This window comes from Rhizomucor pusillus (assembly GCF_041956525.1).
Source record: "Rhizomucor pusillus strain CBS 183.67 unplaced genomic scaffold VTP01scaffold_6, whole genome shotgun sequence".
In the NCBI taxonomy this organism is placed as follows: Eukaryota; Fungi; Mucoromycota; class Mucoromycetes; order Mucorales; family Lichtheimiaceae; genus Rhizomucor; species Rhizomucor pusillus.
Genome location: NW_027192148.1, coordinates 582,931 through 601,927, shown reverse-complemented (window position 1 = coordinate 601,927; position 18,997 = coordinate 582,931). Strand labels below are relative to the sequence as shown.

Here is an 18,997-nt window from a genome sequence, read left to right as displayed (position 1 = left end):
CGTTGGTTGAGAGTATGAGTCACAGTTTGACCCAGCTTGAGGGTCCGTGCGTCGGCGCACACCTTGACATTTCGACATGGTGGAACTTAATCGAGACCTGCTGGTCTTGTTTGGATCCGAGACTGGTTCAGCCGAGGATGTTGCTGAACGTATCGGCAGACAAGCTCGTAAAAGACGATTCCGGACGAGAGTAGTAGCCATGGATGAATATGGCCAGGTAGCACAATCGATTGAAAGCACCTGGAACCTGTAATTGTAATGTCTGCTTAGGAACAATTGAGTCATGAGAAGCTCGTAATCTTTGTATGCTCAACGACAGGGCAAGGAATTGAGCCATATAACATGAAAGTATGGAGAATCAAACGACAGTAGCACTGTTTAATATTCGTGTTAATAACGCATGCGCTGTTTTTCCTGCGCGTTTACCGCACGCAGCGATTTTGGCGATACCTCCTGCGGAAAAGTCTCTCACCCGACCTATTGGCAAATACGGATTGTGCAGTTTTTGGATTGGGCGATTCTTCCTACGCAAAGTACGAGGGATTATGCGCTTGATAGTTCAGATGCTGAAAGGGTGTCCGTAGGTTCAATTATCCTGCAAAGAAACTGTATCGTCGTTTACAGCAGTTGGGAGCAAGGATGATCCACACAAGAGGCGACGGTGACGATCAACATTATTTAGGGTGTGTAGATGTTCGTTTATCAGATCGGATCTCGAGCTAATTCGTCGTGATAGATTGGACGGAGCGCTAGATCCATGGTTGAAGGCAGTTTGGTCAGAAATAGATCAAAAGTACCCTCTCCCAGAAGGCGTAGAGGTTATACCGGACGATGAACTATATCCTTTTCTTAAACTGGGTTTAGCCATCGATGAATATTCTGCTGCTAAGCACACAATTCCTTAACCGACTATTTTACATTGCCGCCTACTTTCCGTATAGAATTCATTTCCTCCGATCAACCTGTTCAAACTTCAAACAACTCTATTCATCAAGGAATTGACATGGTTGTCGAAAGTAATGATAGAATCACAGCGCAAGACCATTTCCAGGACGTTCGCCATTTGGTCCTGACCACGGATTCTCAGGAGTTATCGCAAGTATCGGGAATCTGGATTAGTAACGCTATCAAGATACTTACCATTCGATATAGATATGAATGCGGTGACGTCGCAGTGTTAACACCCAAAAATTTGCCTCAAGAAATAGATCTTTTCCTTGAGGCGATGGGATGGACAGATTTAGGCCCGAAGCCTATCAAGATTGTGCCTGTATCAGAAGGTTTGGGATAGCGAAAAGTATAAAGACGTATTGGATATTGATCACTATGCGTCATTTTAGATCGCAAAGTACCCGCCCACTGGCGCAGTGACATGACGTTCCGTGATCTTTTCATCGATATCCTGGATGTGTTTGGAGTACCTCGACGTTCATTTTTCGAGATGCTTGCCTACTTTACGAAAGACGAGAACCAAAGAGAGAGATTACGGGAATTTGCATCGCCGGAGGGTCAGGTACGTTCATTCTTCTATAACTATGTTTGTATGCTCATATTAACGGCGCTTTGCATTCCAGGATGACATGTACAATTATTGCCAACGACCACGTAGAACCGTTGCCGAAATTCTGTTCGACTTTAGATCTGCAGACATACCCTTAGACTATATTTTAGACGTCTTCCCTTTTATCCGTCCGAGATCCTTTTCCATTGCATCCAGTTTACAGGTAAGAAATAGACAGAAAAAATGGAAATTGATGTGTCTAACGTAGCTTGGATGACAGAAACACCCCGGCAAAATCGAGCTTTGTGTCGCCATTGTAAAGTACAAGACCAAGCTGAAGAGAATCCGCAGAGGTGTGTGTACAAAGTGGATTTCTCAACTCAAGCCAGGTAAAAAGACAAAGATTCTGATGCATATTTCAAAAACTGACGTCCTAGTCGAATGTAGGTGATGTGGTACATGGCGTCAGAATTAGTAGCGGTACTATGAGATTGCCTCCTTCACCTTCTATTCCGATGATCGCTATTGGGCCAGGTATGCTTATATGTATTTACCTGTTAGAGAGAATCAATGGCTTATCCAGTTATCTGTAGGAACTGGCGTTGCACCCATGCGCTCTTTTATTGAACAACGGATACTGGAAGGTGCCAAAGGTAACTTTAGAAAAAGCATGATTTTAAAGATTGCATACTAATTAATTTCTTCCAGATAACGTACTCTTCTTTGGCTGTAGATACAAAGAAAAAGACTATCATTATCAGAAGGAATGGGAAGATTATGCTGCTAGTGGTGATCTGCGGATTTTTACTGCATTTTCTAGAGAACAGGTAAATATGTGGGGTATATCTTGTTTAGCAGTTAGCAGTACTAAACAATTTGAAAATACAGGAAGAGAAGCTGTATGTACAGGATCGGATCAGGGAAAACGGAGCCCTTATCTGGAAGCTGGTGAATGAACAGCAAGCAAAGATCGTCTTGTCTGGGTACGTCGCACTTTCTAAATGCCAAAAAAAGAAGATAGAAGGAAAATCTTACATTATATATCATTATAGATCATCCAATAAGATGCCCCAGCAAGTCGCATATGCATTCAAACAAGTGTTTATGGAACATGGTGGATTGGATGCCGAGCAAGCAGAGAATTACTGGTCCATTATGATGAAAACTGGTCAATACCAAGAAGAATGTTGGTCGTAAGGCCGGATTAGGGCTCGTGACGAACAATCTAGGATTGATGATCTGGGAACCTTGAGCTATCTATAAATCATCTACCACTGATTAGCTCTCTATCCCTCGCTCCCCCTACTCTCAATTTGATGTCAAGTAATAATGAATATTTATGGGCTACATCAAGCCTTTTGTATCTTTTAAGACTGTCGTTACCATGTTATGCCAAATATAAGAAGGCGCATTGTAGCGATTGTTCGTTTTATTCTGTACAGTGGCAACGCTGACTCGGCGCGAGCGGCAAATACATATGTACTTGAATATGTCAATGTATTCAGTTCTGAATCTTTTAAAAAAAGCCAAGTCCTAGTTAGATATAACTGGCTGAATTGAGAGGTTCTTTGCATCTAAACCAGATGGACGGGTGCGGGACTACATGATATAAGAAACCTTACACGTCTAACGACGAGCTTAGTACATCCGTAATCGTCTCCACGCAGAACGGTGTTTGAATTGATTGTGGGAGTGACTGTCTGCATGTTGCATAATTGTCGTACAAAAGAGCACGTACAGAATGTCTGAAGCTCTAAGAAGAAGGATAGAAGAAGGATATTGCAATAAGACTATGCATATATACAAAATCAATACTGAGAATCGTTGCTATTATAGATGGATCCCTATCTTCAGTCGTCGTTCAGATGCCTGGATCAAATTTGTAGATATCTTCTAATTTGCTACTACATTTTATTTTCCTCTTATCGTACCATGTTGCAAGTTGATCATTTGTACGCGCGTGTTTGAAGTTCTGGAAGAAGGGTTGTGTTATTAGACCGCTTCATGCATTTCGACGAGATCAGAAACCACGGACTTATGTTTGCCTAACTAGAAACCTTACACCATGTTCTATGGCTTGTGTTGCCTTTCTGAGAGCCTGCTGCGACATGTTCCGGATCCGATTTTGCAGCGTATGCATCGAACATGAAACGTATGATAGTGCATACCGTGGCCATGGCGCTTGGAAACATAGTAAGCCTTGACGTCTTTATGGATATAAAGGCATGGGAGGTATTACTTTAGGTTACCTGTATCTTGCAGTCCTGGGGGAAGCATCAGGATACACACATATATACATTGCATTAAAACAATCACCATCGCAGAAGACAATGTGGATACATCCTAATGAAGTTGCTCAAGAACCTACTTTGTGGATTTTTCTCATAGATTTTACGCATCTTTGAACTGCCTTTAAGGCCGGGGATACTTGCGGGCAATGAGGACAGGATTATAACTCCTTCGCAGAGACCGATTATACCGTAAGAAAACGTTGCATAGAACTTATTACTCTCAAGGCTGCAAACTGGTCAAGGATGTCAAGTTAATTTACTTTGGTATTGCTCAGCGTGAAATAAACAGTCGTTTATAATCTACTAAAGAAAGTCATATGCATTGCATTTACGATCACTATGGATGACAGACTATTATTGTAATGTCATGATATTGAAAGGAAAGCAAATAATTGGGATATTGCTTTTGTTACTAAAGATATGGATGGTTTCTAAGCAGTGCGAAGACGATCTTCCAATTCCTGCCGGCGTTTTTCTATTTCAAAAGTATGTCAGCATTTCTCTCTCTTTCTCGCACACACACTATCCATCATTCTAAGTATATACCTTTCAAGCTTCTGACATCCTCGGTAGTGGCATTGTAAGCCAAAACGTTCTGCTGATTAAAAGGGTTTTCTGGAGATTTTTGGAAAGCCTTGTATATGAGTTCTTTCAGCTGTGACAAACGCAAACCAGGGTTCTCCTTCTTGAATCGAGGCAGTTCCCTATTTTGATAAAGATCAGTGAACTGAGCGATGTACATCAGATAACTCAAAGTTTGCCTACCTTTCTTCGAAAGCTGCCAAGGCAGCCTTGAAACGACGCTCAGGGTGTCGGTCAACGTCCTTTGGATTGATAGGACCTTTCTTATCGTCACTTAGTGAAAGCAGATCAATAGCATCGTCGATATTTGATGCAGAAAATTCTGGAATTGTTCTGCGTGCCTGCGATGCAGCCTCCACTTTAGCCGCCTTCTTCGCTGCAGCTTTCTGTAAGTTTTGACATCAGCAGGCTGCAGGGACTATGTTTGCGAGCAGGGTCGTAGTCACTTACTTCAGAGCCCTTGGGTTTGATCTTTGCCATTTCCTTCTCCTCTTCGGCCTAATCGTTTATATACGAGATTTAGAGACTCAATCGTTTCCATGTTGATTCTAAAGTTTCTAACCTTTAATCGTTCCAATTCCTCTCTCTTTGCCTTTTGCGCAGCCTTCTTCTCGGCTTCTAGTTCCTTTTTGCTTTTTCCTTTGGCACCTTGCGACCACTTTTCAGCCTCGCGAGCTTCCTGCTCAGCGGCCTTGGCTCTGTCTTTTTCTGCTTTGGCAGCTGCCTTCTTTTCCTTGGCTGCTTCTGCTTTACTGTTAGCACCTCCTTTCTTGCCCATGATCGACGAAGTGGTAAAAGTGTTACGAAACGCGCGCTAGCTCGGTCCGTGACTTTAGCTTTTGTACTCCATGACAAGCGGGCGGTGATTGCGGAAGGCCGTCTTTGGGTTCCGTCCGACAGAAAACTGTCCCGCCTCTTTGTTCTCTTTCTCTTTCTCTCTCTCTTTCCTGCAACGACATGGCGCTGCACGATTCGGGCCAACTGGTCCTTTCAACGCCTCTGGGCATACCTGAGGATGCACCTATGTGGGCAGAAATGTGTCGGGACAGTGAGGGTTGGGTACGTGTCGAACGAGTTTCAAGCGCTCCAGTCGCTGCGGCAACGCTTGATCGATTAGTAATCCAGACCTGACTTAACGTATTCACTTTGCATAGGGTCCGTTCTCACACTTGAGAGTGCCAGACTTCACCCCGTGCTATGAGGACACGTAAGTTTTGCAATATTTTCTTCGAGACAATGGCGGTTGATAAACAATAATTTTTTAAGCGTTGTCATGGCAATTCCATCTGCCTTTGTCTTACTTGCAGGAGCGGCAAGACTGTGGATCCTTGCGAGGAGGGAATCTCTTCCTGCGGACATGACACGAAACTGGCTCTATTTTGCCAAGATGGTATGACAAGTGTCAGAGACCCAAACATTCAAAGCCTTGTATTCTAAAAGGGCAAACATCTAGACCACGCTGATCTTGATGCTCTTGACAACGGGAGCCAGTGTAGTACTATCGATCGTGCACGACAGCGATTGGATCGAGAACGCTCAGATTCTCGCTCGCAGTTTCAATGTTTTAGTTTTGGTAACGTGGCAATGCAACATTCTTTACCTACATGCTGGATTTGTGAAACTCAACCTGCGACTGTGCAGCTCTTTGTTATCGCTTTGCATCACCTCGAATACACACGAAACCGCATTGCTTCCGCCGTACTCTTGTTCTACTGGCTATTTGTACTCGTCGCCGATGTCATCAAGTTGCGTACCCTGATCCTTTCTCATCAGCCCGTGCTTGATGCTGCGCAGTTCGGCATGTTCGCGGTCAGCTCTTCTTTGTCGCTGATCATGTTCATCCTGGAAAACATTCCACGACCAAAGAGCCAGTATGTCATGTTGGAGGAGGATGCGGTAAGTTTCGCAAAAGGAAAAGCTCAATTCTGTGACACACCGGAGCTAACATGAGTCCCGGATTAGCATGAATGTCCGGAAACATCAACAAACATTTTCGGACGATTAACATTCACATGGATGACACCGCTGATGCAATTGGGCTACAAGACGCCTTTGACTATGGATGATTTATGGTACGCTTCCTCCCTCCCCCACCCAGTTAGAAAATATATGCGACTACAAACAGTGCGCTAACTCGAGTGCACTGTTATAGGAATCTGAAATATGAGGATCAATCCGCCGTCATTGGTGACAGATTCCAAAAAATCTGGAACAGAGAACTCCAGAAGGAAAAGTAAGCTACTCGTTAATTTTTTCTATAACTAGGAATCTTAACTGATATACCACTGTAGACCGTCTTTGCTTCGCGCTCTTTTGTTGGCAGTGGGCGGTCCATTTGCTTTTGCAGCCGTAAGTAGTCTTATATAGTGGCTGTTTGCAATGTTCTCATCATTTCACACTGTTTATCCATTAGCTCTTTAAAGCTTTGCAAGACATTTTGCAGTTCACCCAGCCAATGTTGCTGAGGATGCTTATGGAATGGGTCCGCAGCTATCAAGGTTCTGAGCATGAGCCAGCATACCGCGGCATCTTGATAGCAGGTACGTAATCCGTTCGTTTTCTGCCGGTAACATCTAACTAATGTTTGCGACGACTGTAGTGGGAATGTTTTTGACTGCTATATGTCAAACCATGTTTTTGCATCAATACTTCCACCGCTGCTTCATGACTGGCATGCATCTTCGAGCTGCCTTGGTAACAGCAATCTATCGCAAAACCTTGGTATTGAGCAACAGTAGCCGTCAAAAATCGACTGTGGGCGAGGTAATTTCATATTGTTTTGCAAGATTCAGGATAGATTCAACTAACCAATGCGAATTTTAGATTGTCAATCATATGAGCGTCGATGCTCAAAGATTGATGGATCTGTGCACTTACTTCCACATTGGTACGTAGTTCCGGTGTCTGATACAATCATCATTGAAGGTTCTAACGATTCAAATTTAGTATGGAGTGGTCCATTCCAAATTGTCATCGCCTTGGTTCTGCTTTACCAGACAATGGGTCCTAGCATTTGGGCCGGTGTCGCCGTCCTGATTCTGGCTATCCCACTGAACACCTATATTGCAAAGAAGATGCGCACTATGCAAAAGATCCAGATGGGTAACAAGGATACAAGAGTCAAGTTGATGGTAAAAATCTAGATTATTTGATTCTCCAAAGGATGATTATGCTAACAAGGTTATTGAACACAGAATGAAATTCTGAACGGCATGAAAGTCATCAAGCTTTACGCATGGGAGAATCCTTTCATGGAAAAGATCAGCTTTATCCGAAATGACTTGGAATTGGCAACATTGAAAAAGATTGGTATCCTTGCTGCCGGACAGAACTTTACGTGGTCATCGATTCCCTTCTTTGTGTCGCTATCCACATTTGCTGTCTTTGTAGCGACGTCGAGCACACCATTGACGAGCGACATTGCCTTTGTCGCCATCTCGCTATTCACTCTGTTGCAATTCCCTCTAACCGTATTCCCCAACGTTATCACCTCCACCATCGAAGCAAGCGTGTCTATGTACCGCATTGAAGGCTACCTGTCTTCTGAGGAACTGGATCCGCACGCTGTCATTCGTGAGGACTATCGACATTTGCCATTGTGGACACCTGAGGTCCCCCTGGTTGAGACTGTTAGCGGCACGTTTAAATGGTCAGAAACTGATCGCTCGCCAGCAATCCAGGATTTGGATCTGCAAGTCAAGAAAGGCTCATTGACAGCTGTTGTTGGCCGTGTTGGATCAGGCAAATCTTCTCTGATCAGTGCACTTCTCGGCGATATGGTTAAGGTTAACGGCAAAGTGATCTTGCGTGGGTCTGTGGCATACGTGCCCCAGCAGCCTTGGGTTATGAACGCGACTTTGCGAGACAACATTGTATTTGGTCATCGTTGGGATCCTGAATTCTACGACCGTGTCTTGGAAGCTTGCTCTCTAAAGAAGGACATTGAGATTCTTTCTGCAGGTGATCAAACCGAAATTGGAGAACGAGGTATCAACTTGTCTGGAGGTCAAAAGGCTCGTGTGTCACTCGCCCGTGCGATCTATGCTCGCGCAGATATTTATTTGTTGGATGATCCTCTCAGCGCCGTCGATGCACACGTTGGTAGACACATTTTCGACCATGTCATTGGACCCGAGGGTATCTTGAAAAACAAGGCTAGAATCTTGGTGACACACGGCATTGCTTTCCTCCACCGCACAGATAACATTGTCATGCTGCGTGACGGCAAGGTCATCTTGAACGGCACCTTTGATGAACTCATGAGCCAGCGCTCGGAACTGTACGCCTTGATGAATGATTACGGAAACCAACGCAATAGCAGCGAAAGCAACGTGAGCGATGACGATACCGATGATACGCTCAACGCAGTCCAGGAAGCTCCTCACGCGACGGATCCCGGCCGATACGAAGAGGAAGCACTTATGAACCGCGAGCAAGAATATACCCGCCGCGAACGACTCAGCAGTGTTAGCAGCAGAGACAGCGTGGCCACTTTGCGTCGTGCATCTCTCGCTACGCTTAGCAGAGTCTCTAGAAAGGCACGCGATGACAAGGACCGCAAGGACCGTTTAATGACCGTTGAAGAGACCGCCAAAGGCAGCGTATCGACCGCTGTGTACATGGAATACGTCAAGTCTTGCTCCGTGGTTGGTGTAGTCATGCTGCTGTTTTTGCAAATCGCTGCCCAATGTGCCCAGGTCGGTACCAATGTCTGGCTCAAGCACTGGTCCGGTGAAAACGAAAGCAATGGATCAAACAGCAATGTTTGGGTTTACTTGGGAATTTATGCGGCCATTGGATGGTCTTCAGCTATCTTCTCGCTCTGCCAGACGCTTACACTCTGGGTCCTTTGTGCTATCCGATCTGCACGCGTCCTGCATACAGATATGCTCAATGCTGTGATTCGGTCTCCCATGTCCTTTTTCGACACAACTCCTCTTGGTAGAATCCTTAACCGCTTCAGCAAGGATCAGCACACTGTAGACGAAGTTCTGCCTAGAGTCTTCCAGGGTTATTTGCGGGTATTCTTCAGCGTCATTGCCACCATCGGAGTCATTGCTTTCTCTACACCCTTCTTCTTGATCCTTATTATTCCACTAGGTAAGAGAGAACAGAACTTCGATGTTATCTTTGGTGGTTGGAGCATTTACGCTAACAAAACAACTAGGTTTCGTGTATCTGTACATTCAACGTTACTACCTTGCAACTTCGCGTGAACTCAAGCGTTTGGACTCTGTCGGTAAAAGTCCTATCTACTCCCACTTTCAGGAAACCATTGCTGGCGTCACTACCATTCGTGCCTATGAACAGCAACGCCGATTCACGTACGAAAACGAGACGCGTCTCGATGACAACCAACGGGCCTATTTCCCCTCGATCTCATGCAACCGTTGGTTGGCTGTGCGTTTGGAATTCCTTGGTTCGATCATCATTTTGGGCGCTGCGACGTTTGCAGTGATTGGTGTCATTTATGGCACTGGCACGCATGTCATCGATGCAGGTCTGGTTGGTTTGAGCGTCTCGTATGCTTTGAGTATAACCCAGGCACTTAACTGGGTTATCCGACAATACTGTGAAATTGAGGTAAGAATCGGAACATGCATCTCTCCAATATGTATAAACTTATTAATACTTTATTTGATTATAATAGACCAACATTGTGTCTGTTGAACGTATCAAGGAATACATTGATCTGCCTTCTGAAAAGTACGATTCTCCCAATCAGGTTGAGCCACAGTGGCCTGAGAAGGGCAGCATCGATTTCCAAGGCTACGGTGCACGTTACCGACCTGGCTTGGGCCTTGCATTGCGCGACTTGACTCTGACTGTTGCTCCAAAGGAGAAGATCGGTATCGTTGGACGCACTGGCGCTGGTAAAAGTTCCATGACTTTGAGTCTTTTCCGCATCATCGAAGCTGCCAAGGGCAAGATTGTCATTGACGGTGTGGATATTTCGAATCTCAAGCTATTTGATCTTCGGTAAGATATTTATACGATTAGCAGTGCAATTTTGTCCCAAGGTACTGACAACTAGGCCAATTAGATCACGCCTCACCATTATTCCACAGGATCCTGTTCTCTTTGCAGGCAATGTCCGCGAAAACTTGGTATGTATTTTGATGTATGTTCACAAAAGGGAACAGGGCAATGCTGAAAATAAGCAAATCCTATAGGATCCTTTTGGAAAATCAACAGATGCCGAGATCTGGGAAGCCTTGGAACTTGCACATCTCAAGGACCATGTTTCCAACATGGATGGTAAACTGAACGCAGTTGTCCTGGAAGGAGGCGAAAACTTTTCAGTTGGCCAGCGTCAGGTAAAACAAAGAAAAAAAAGATAACTCTTTCTTCTTTTAGTAACCATTGGTAATTTTCTGGATAGCTTATTTGCCTTGCCCGTGCTCTTCTTCGCAAGACGACCATTCTGATCCTCGATGAAGCCACGGCTGCTATTGATGTTGAGACGGATGCTATTATCCAGAGCACCATCCGACGCCAGTTTACCGACTGTACGATTCTGACCATTGCGCACAGAATCAACACTGTGATGGATTCTGACAGAATTTTGGTGCTGGATAAGGGCGTCGTGGCGGAATTCGACTCGCCCCAAAACTTGCTTGCCAATAAGGAGTCTGTATTCTATTCCATGGCTCACGAAGCCGGACTTGTAGAGTAATCACCACTGCTCGCAATGGTGAATAAGGAAGAGGGGGCTCTGAACGTATGTACACTCACACATATATATCTATTCTACATATACATAGCTTTGTTTCCTGTCCTGTACCATTACTGACTGAATGGAGCGCCCCTCCCTAACCCCCTTTTAAACTTTTGTATTTTTATCACATGAAAATATAGTCATTCCTTAGCTTCCCTTGACCTGTCCTTTGTTGTCACAAGTTGTACTGGATGCCATGACCGGTCGGTAGTACAGTTGATTTGGCAGATTGTCAGCACGATTCCGCCTTGTCGGTACGCACGGCGGTGGTTGAGATTTGACAGACGACACGTGATTTTATTTTTTGAACGCGTAAAGCGTTTTCCTTTCTTTATTTCATCACTGTCTATTTGGTTTTAACTTCTGAATATCGTGCTGGTACTACATTGCTACGTTGGATGTCCTGTGTTAGGGAAAGGCTTGAAAAGAAGGAAAGAGAGGAATATTCCTAGGGAGGAGGAGAGTAGTGGAGTTATTATTGAAGCGCAGACTGCTGGGTATACCAAACTTATAGCAGATGGAATCACAGACACAGCGGCTACTATTACTACTATTACTACTATTATAATTATTATTATAGCATGCAGATCGCTGCTTCTTTCCTTGTTTGCACAGTCGTACCAGGAAGCCCGATTGTGAGTTACCTCCCGTGTCTTATATATATGACTTTTTAACCTTGTTCTGGAAAACGACATGTAGGGGTGGTGACGGTGTGTGCGATATCTTGGCAACCAGAGTGCATGGTACAATTACACTTAAAGTCTGGTTCGAAAAGAAGAAGCTTAATGGACACGGGGTGGGTTACACTGAAAAAGAATGGATACACAAGGTTCATGCATGGTGCATCAAAAACGTTCTCTGCGGTTTCCTTTTATTTCAGCCGTCCTCCCTTGCGTCGCGTTTTCACACACACCAGCAGGAGATTTCTGTTTCCACCATGCACATGTCAAAAACAAAGTTTCCCTCCGCTCGACTTTGTGACCAAGCAGGACTAGGGCGGATCTTCGGAGGCTGAGGAGGAATTGCATACTACGACTGCTGCTATTATGTCGTGGTTACGTACGCAACGGCAGCAGCAGAAACAGAAACAGAAAAGAAGAAGAAAGAAAGCACATGGCAGCAACTGTCAGCAGCGGGACACCTGCAGAAATTTCTGAGTCTTGATGTTGCCACGTCAACCAGGATCATCATCGCTACGTTGCACGATATCACGACCAGGAGCGCGAGTAGTAGTACTACCATCATCATCATCATCATCATCATCATCATCATCATCATTATTATTATTATTATTGTTATTGTTATTATTATTATTATTATTATTATTATTATTATTATTATCATCCGCATCCCGGCAAATATTTTATTCTTGACGTGATACAGAAATGTCTGTGAGTAAGCAGACCAAACACTTTCAACACGTTGCGCCGTACGGTTAGCAACCCATTTTCCAAATGTAACCATGATTCCGAGAAGCTCCCAAAAAATTGGTGTATTCTAGATCCTTGTTGTTCTTCGTTTGTTTACTTTTCGTCCACGTAAAGGCGTAGTAGTGTAACTGGTCAACTAGTAGTAGTAGATATGCAGAAAAGCTGTTTGAGCCTCGATTTCAAACGGAGCGCCCACAATCGTAGAGAATAGTTGCGGCGTCGTCGCAAAAAAGTTGTTGATGCTGGCGGTGGTGAAGGTGGTGGTGGCGAAGATGGCGTTGTAGGAGAAGGAGGTAGTGGCGGTGAAGGTGGAGGCGGTGGCGGTGCAGGTGGTGGTCGTGGGTTGTTAGGTCGAGGATCCTTGAGATGCCGTCGTCTTCGTCGAATCGTTTTGAAAAACATTTCTGTTTACGTATACGTAAAAATGCAAGATTTGACTCTGTTCATATATGGTTATTTCTTACCAAGTGCGTAGAGATACCTTAGATGGTGCTGCTGCTCCTAACAACAGAATCATTAAAAGTGGATATAATGTGTATACGGGAAGGAGAGATGATAGTAGACGACGGTGATAGACAGACCAAGCCGGTCTTTTTCCTTTTTCCTTTATCTTAATGTCTAAATCTCGTCACTTCCAACTCGCTTTTTTCGCAGAACTGCGTTATCTAAAGCAGGGCCATTTTAATAATGAATGCTTGTAAACAAGACGATGAGGATAAGAGAAAAGAAAAGAGGGATGGGGGGAGGGCAGCATAATGTAAACGTGAATAAGCGTTTACCTAACAATAAGCAAATGTAGAAACGCCAAGAAAGGGAATGATTTGCAAAAAGGCAAGGAGGAAAAGAGAAAAAGCCCTTCTTATATTCCGAACAAAGACTGGCTCGAGCGTGCTGGTGTCGTTGCAGCAGCGCTCTTTCAACAATACCTTTCAAGCCCGTCCGCGGTTTCTGAAGCTCGAGACTCGGACTGGGGGTGTAATCCAGAAGTATGGCAAAATATGGATATCCATCTCGTTGATGGCTGGTAGGGCGTTGCCAGCATCGTTCGCTTTCTCGCCCTCTTTGTGTGATTCAGAATTTCGTCTTGTGCCACTGTAACCACGCAACATGGTAACACGCTCCTAATCGAGATTCTTAAATCTAAAAGGGACAAGGGACCGGGACTCTTTTTTTTCATTGACATTTTTATTTATACAGTTTGGATGTTGAATGGGATGGACAGGAGATGTATGTAAGCAAGTGGAGAGAAGAGAAAAACAGGGGTTATATGGGAGAAGAGACTATACATTTATATGATATCTTGCCGTGTTGAACTATGGCCATTTTAAATGCGAAAAGGAGAAAAACAAACTATTCTCATTTTTTTTCACCACAACGGGGCGCGCGTATTTTCTTAGCTGTGCATGTATACAAATATCGAGTGCGTGGTCATGTGTGTATGCGTTGCGCGCGCGTATATATTACGGGTGGAAGTCGCTTTTAGATGGTGACGGTAGCCTTGATCTTGGAGGGGTCAAAGCCGGGCATGGGGAAGGAGCGAGCAAACTCGACGACTTCCTTGCGAAGCTGAGCAATCTCTTCGTTGCCCTGGCAAGCGGCAACAAAGTCCTTCATTAATTTGGAGCCGGCTTGCTCCTGGACCTTGAGAGCGATCTGGACAGTGCGGTGCAAGAACTCGCCGACCTTGACCATATCTTCTTCCTTCATGGAGCGCGAAGTCAAGGCATTGGCACCGAGACGGACACCGCCGGGGGTGACAGCAGACTTGTCACCAGCAATAGAGTTCTTGTTGATGGTGATGTGGACCATGTCACAGATACGTTCAACCTTGGAGCCGGTCAACTTTTGGGGCTTCAAGTCCCACAAGACCAAGTGATTCGAGGTACCACCGGTAGCCAATTTGTAACCGTAACCGACGAGAACTTCGGCCAATTTGCTGGCGTTGGCGCAGACTTGCTTGGCGTATTGCTGGAACTCGGGAGAGGCAGCCTGCTTCAAGGCAACAGCGATGGCGGCAATGGTGTTGTTGTGGGGACCGCCCTGGCACGAGGGGAACACGGCTTGGTTCACACGGTTCTCCAAATCATCGCCCTTGTCGCGACGGAAGAAGATGAGACCGGCGCGGGGACCACGAAGGGTCTTGTGAGTGGTGGTAGTGACAACATCGCAGTAGTCGAAGGGAGAAAGAGCTTGCTTGCCTGCAATCAAACCAGAGATATGGGCCATGTCGCACATCAAGTAGGCACCGTGCTGGTCAGCAATCTTGCGCATAGTGTCGTATTCCCACTCACGAGGGTAAGCAGAAGCACCGCAGATCAAGAGCTTGGGACGGAAAAGAGCAGCGTTCTCCTCGAGACGCTTGTAGTCGATCAAGCCGGTCTCAGGGTTGACCTGGTAGGGCATGGAGGCAAAGTAGATGGAGGAGGAGGAGATCTTCTTCTTGTTGGTCTGGTAACCATGGGTCAAGTGGCCACCAGAAGGCAAGTCAAGACCCATCAAGCGGTCCTGGGGCTGGATCAAGGCAGTCAATGCGGCAAAATTGGCAGTACTACCAGAGTAGGGCTGAACGTTGACACCCCACTGCTCAGGGTTCAAACCGAAAGCAGCAAGAGCACGCTTGCGGCAGAGGTTCTCGAGTTCATCAATGTATTCGTTACCACCATAGTAACGGGCACCAGGGAGACCTTCAGAGTACTTGTTGGTCAAAGCAGTACCGTTGGCTTCAATGACAGCTTGAGAAGTGAAGTTCTAGGAAAGAATTCTTATATGAATATAACTTCTTGCCACAACCATATGCTCACACCCGACGTTATACCTCAGAAGCGATCAACTCCAGACCAGACCACTGGCGCAACTTTTCGTTCTCGACAATGTCAAAGACTTCCTTGTCTTCTTCCTCGAGAGTGGTGTTGAGACAAGCGTTCCAGGGGTCGACGGGTCTGACGGCCATTTCGTTTACAATAAAGTGTAGAGAGTAGAAAAAGGGATGTGCACGAAAAGCGCGGATCTTGTCCGCCCAGATATTTGAAGTTTTTTCTCTTGTCGATCAGATCTATAGATGTCATTGGTGCTCTGCAAGCCACTTATGACACACCCACACATATTTCAGAAACTTTGTTTTTTTTAAAAATGTTCAAAGTGGTATCTATTCCCTTTTCCAAACGGTATATTCCATCCCGCGCAGCGGGGGAGGGGCATGTTTCAGTAACTATGGTGGTATGAATATATATAAATATTCTATCTTCTATTGAGTCCATAGTTCGCACTGCATCTTTGTCTTCTCCACAGCTTCGATGGCCTCTGAAACCTTTCGGAAGATGTGATCTTCTCCGACAATCGCAAGCAGACCCGAGCGCTTGAACAATTGATACGGTCTGTCCCGCAACCTGGCGAAATACACTTCTACGTTGCGTGCATGATATGCTTCCACGATTTCGTACAGTATTTGGATCGCGCTGGAGATATAAAAAAGAAATTAGAGGATAGAAGCAATGGTAAGCAAGTGATTCTCGTACCTAGCATCAACGTATGGCATGCTTCCAACATCAAAGATCGTATACGACGAGTCGTTCAGTCGAGGGGCCTCAGAAGGATGAATAGACATATCTCCAAACTGCTCCAAACGACGCAGACGATCCTTGAGTTGGCCTGTGATAAAAGTACGTTAGTCCTACACATGTCTCGCATTATTTTTTTTTTTTTTTGCTATCCGAGTGATCTACTTGCCTGTATTAGCAAAGAACAGCGGCTCTTCAATGCGGACAATAAGCACATCTTCGAGATGCTCAATTCCATCCGGGTTCTCCTGGATAGGCTTGAACTTGTTGGATGTGCCCTTGACGCGACCCTGCAATTCATCAGCAGAAAGGAGTCAGCTGTGAGTAAAACCTTACAGATCTACTACCATAGAATGCATACCATGATTGAAATACGCGGGTAGCTGGTTTCCTTGATGGTAAGGAGCAACGATAGGGTCACAGCAATCAAGGTGCCAAATTCGAGCGAGATCACCATGGTAGCAGAGAAGGTAATCAACAGCAATCCCAAATCCCTCCACGCTCCTATCTTGATCATAAAGTGTAGATCCTCTGGCAGTTCAGCCAACAGCGAGAGAACAGCTACAAAGATGATGGATGACAGCACGGCTTTCGGAAGATAATAGAAAAGTGGCAATAAAAACAAGATTGCCATTAATGCGATGCAACCACTGAGCAAACCTGCCATTTGACTCCTCGCGCCTGCTCTGTCGTTGATTTTGCTTCTAGAAATCTATACATTGCGCTAACGTCAGTTACCTCCTCCACCCGCTGTCTCGCTATAACAATTTACTTACAGATCCGTATGCTGGGATACCTTGCATCAATCCGCTGACAATATTTGCTAGACCCAGCGCGACCAGTTCCCGGTTAGGGCTGACGGTGTAGTTGTGGCGGCTAGAGTACGTTTTTGCAATTGCAACAGACTCGACAAAACCGATAACAGCAATCATGGCAGCAGTGACGAGCATGTCCTTCATATGCTTATGCCCTGGAAACGCCGGAATGGATGGGATCGGGATACCTGAAGCGTCCGTCTCACCTAAAATATCGAGACCTTCCTTTTCCCAATCAAAGTAATCGGTTAGCAGGATAGATACAATGACCACCAAGAGCGCCTCAGGGAAAAGCTGCACCCAACGTTTCTCCGATTGCTTGGCCTTGACAACGCGCATGCCAAGCAGGGTGCAAACGGCCACAGCAGAGACACAAGAAGTCAGGCCCTGAGAATGCTGAATGTTCTGGCACAGAAAAATGATTCGCTCGATGCTCGAGGATGCTTCCGTGATACCCTTAAAAGGAGATTTTGTCAGAAAACAAAAGACGGGAGGATATCACAACCCTAGAATATTATGCCCATATTTACCCATTCTTTGCTGAGGTCAACCAGGCCAAGCAAGATGATGCTCTGCTGCACCATGACGACGAGTGCGACGCCTGTGATAAAACCTCTCAGGAGTGCGCGGCTCATTAGACTGTCCAGGAACCCGAGTCGCAGGATTCCGAGGACCAAGGTAAAGACACCAACAAATGTCGTCATGAGACTCGCCCACGCAAGCGGGTCTATCGGCTTGTCAGTGTGCAGATGTTGCTGCTGCGCTATGGATGATCCGACTAGCAACGCCAAGGGCGCCTCGGGTCCGACTGACATTTGCCTAGTGATCACCAGCAGCGTGATAAATATAAATACACGGCTTCCCAACTAGCAGATGCAACCAAAACAAAAATCTTATTATTTTGATTTACCTTGACATGCCGAAAATAGCATAAGTAATAGCCGGAAACGCAATTCCCGTTAATCCGTGGATAGCCTCCAACTTGCAAAGCGCGGTGGCGTACGACAAACCCTGTGGAATAAGCAGACACGAGCACGTCAGGGCCGCCAGGAAATCACCCAGAAACAAATTAAAATTGTAATGCGGCAGCCATTGCAGTATGGGCAGGTAGTACTTTGACCGGGTTTTGATGATTGCCCACTTGTCCTTTGGGGTATTGTTGTGCACTGAAACGGAGGGCACTGCAGTGATAAGTTGGTAGGATAGTTAGAAAAATAAAAAGAAATCGGCGCTCTTTTCTGAGCCTGTCTGTCTGTCAATTTATCTACTTGCGAGGTGACGCTGCTAGGTAGCGGGGAACGTGATCATCGTGGTTAATGAGCACTCGTGTCTCTGATGCGTTTGGAGGCAGCGATTCATCGTCAGCGCTGTCTTCAAGATGGAATGAGCGAGTGCCTATACTCCCACTGAGTGTCAGATAGCGGAATAACTATAGAATGCCCGTTTTATGCAGGACTACTTGCTTGTATCAGTCGAAAACGTTCGTTCGTACGGCTTTGCTATAGCCATTGAAAGAAGAAATAGAGTGGGGAGGAGGAGGAAGAAGAAGAAGAAGGTGGGAGAAGAGCGGCGGGGAACTTACGCAGGAAAAGAAGGGGAGATAAAGGAAACGAGAGAGCACCAGTGTCAGTTGAGTAACCAAGGACGACGGTCTTTCAATCGTAATGATGATCTGCTGCTGCCACAAGGGGTCCAATCCGCATCCGACAATTCATTTTCTTCCGTGATTTTCAAAGTTACTTGGTGACCCACTTTGCACATAAACATATATATTAGATGCACCCTAACCAACTTGGCACCCAATGTAGCTGCTGCTTTTATTCACACTTACATAAGCTCCCGTGTCTTCATTCTGGGAGATAATATAGCCACTCCTCCGCGGCTTTCAAGATCTAATCATCAATCAGCATACATACATTTAATCTTTTTTTGTCCTTTGCCACGCTGCGAACTTGTGCTGTTTCGAGACATGCAGCTGTGTTTAACGTACTTGACGCACCAAAAAAAGACAAGTCCGGGTGCGGTCGCAGGCCGGCATGGTGCTTCCGTGATAAGGTTTGTACGGTGCACTTTCAAGTTTACCTCCTGTAACAGCAGCAGTGT

The 18,997-nt window shown here is 45.5% G+C and overlaps 6 protein-coding genes across 6 annotated transcripts; 2 read left to right on the top strand and 4 right to left on the bottom strand.

Annotated features, from left to right (window-relative positions):
• Positions 1-76: 76 nt before the first annotated feature.
• Positions 77-2,698, top strand: VTP01DRAFT_9144 (uncharacterized protein; the record flags this gene model as incomplete). Its single annotated transcript, XM_069388344.1, has 15 exons — positions 77-217; positions 271-348; positions 436-533; positions 585-683; positions 737-838; positions 919-1,095; positions 1,153-1,280; positions 1,341-1,513; positions 1,575-1,724; positions 1,782-1,890; positions 1,949-2,035; positions 2,095-2,154; positions 2,210-2,328; positions 2,390-2,484; positions 2,554-2,698. The coding sequence occupies 15 exons, from the start codon at positions 77-79 to the stop codon at positions 2,696-2,698; spliced, it is 1,761 nt and encodes a 586-aa protein (XP_069240650.1).
• A 1,525-nt stretch (positions 2,699-4,223) lies between these two features.
• Positions 4,224-5,152, bottom strand: VTP01DRAFT_9143 (uncharacterized protein; the record flags this gene model as incomplete). The annotated part of the gene is made up of 5 exons (XM_069388343.1): positions 4,224-4,267; positions 4,339-4,496; positions 4,558-4,760; positions 4,825-4,872; positions 4,937-5,152. 5 exons carry the CDS (start codon positions 5,150-5,152, stop codon positions 4,224-4,226), a joined length of 669 nt encoding a protein of 222 aa, XP_069240649.1.
• Positions 5,153-5,331: 179 nt separating this feature from the next.
• VTP01DRAFT_9142 (uncharacterized protein) lies at positions 5,332-11,050 on the top strand (the record flags this gene model as incomplete). Its single annotated transcript, XM_069388342.1, has 18 exons — positions 5,332-5,433; positions 5,529-5,581; positions 5,641-5,764; positions 5,828-5,947; positions 6,016-6,270; positions 6,337-6,446; positions 6,527-6,607; positions 6,666-6,723; positions 6,788-6,914; positions 6,974-7,137; positions 7,198-7,261; positions 7,321-7,505; positions 7,569-9,474; positions 9,542-9,957; positions 10,025-10,353; positions 10,418-10,481; positions 10,548-10,691; positions 10,757-11,050. The coding sequence occupies 18 exons, from the start codon at positions 5,332-5,334 to the stop codon at positions 11,048-11,050; spliced, it is 4,596 nt and encodes a 1,531-aa protein (XP_069240648.1).
• A 1,604-nt stretch (positions 11,051-12,654) lies between these two features.
• VTP01DRAFT_9141 (uncharacterized protein) lies at positions 12,655-13,810 on the bottom strand (the record flags this gene model as incomplete). Its single annotated transcript, XM_069388341.1, has 4 exons — positions 12,655-12,926; positions 12,987-13,023; positions 13,485-13,643; positions 13,718-13,810. The coding sequence occupies 4 exons, from the start codon at positions 13,808-13,810 to the stop codon at positions 12,655-12,657; spliced, it is 561 nt and encodes a 186-aa protein (XP_069240647.1).
• A 191-nt stretch (positions 13,811-14,001) lies between these two features.
• On the bottom strand, positions 14,002-15,472 carry VTP01DRAFT_9140 (uncharacterized protein; the record flags this gene model as incomplete). Its single annotated transcript, XM_069388340.1, has 2 exons — positions 14,002-15,270; positions 15,338-15,472. 2 exons carry the CDS (start codon positions 15,470-15,472, stop codon positions 14,002-14,004), a joined length of 1,404 nt encoding a protein of 467 aa, XP_069240646.1.
• A 294-nt stretch (positions 15,473-15,766) lies between these two features.
• On the bottom strand, positions 15,767-18,403 carry VTP01DRAFT_9139 (uncharacterized protein; the record flags this gene model as incomplete). Its single annotated transcript, XM_069388338.1, has 9 exons — positions 15,767-15,977; positions 16,038-16,170; positions 16,249-16,369; positions 16,441-16,791; positions 16,856-17,350; positions 17,425-17,713; positions 17,805-18,075; positions 18,167-18,289; positions 18,358-18,403. The coding sequence occupies 9 exons, from the start codon at positions 18,401-18,403 to the stop codon at positions 15,767-15,769; spliced, it is 2,040 nt and encodes a 679-aa protein (XP_069240645.1).
• Between the last annotated feature and the right edge of the window lie 594 nt (positions 18,404-18,997).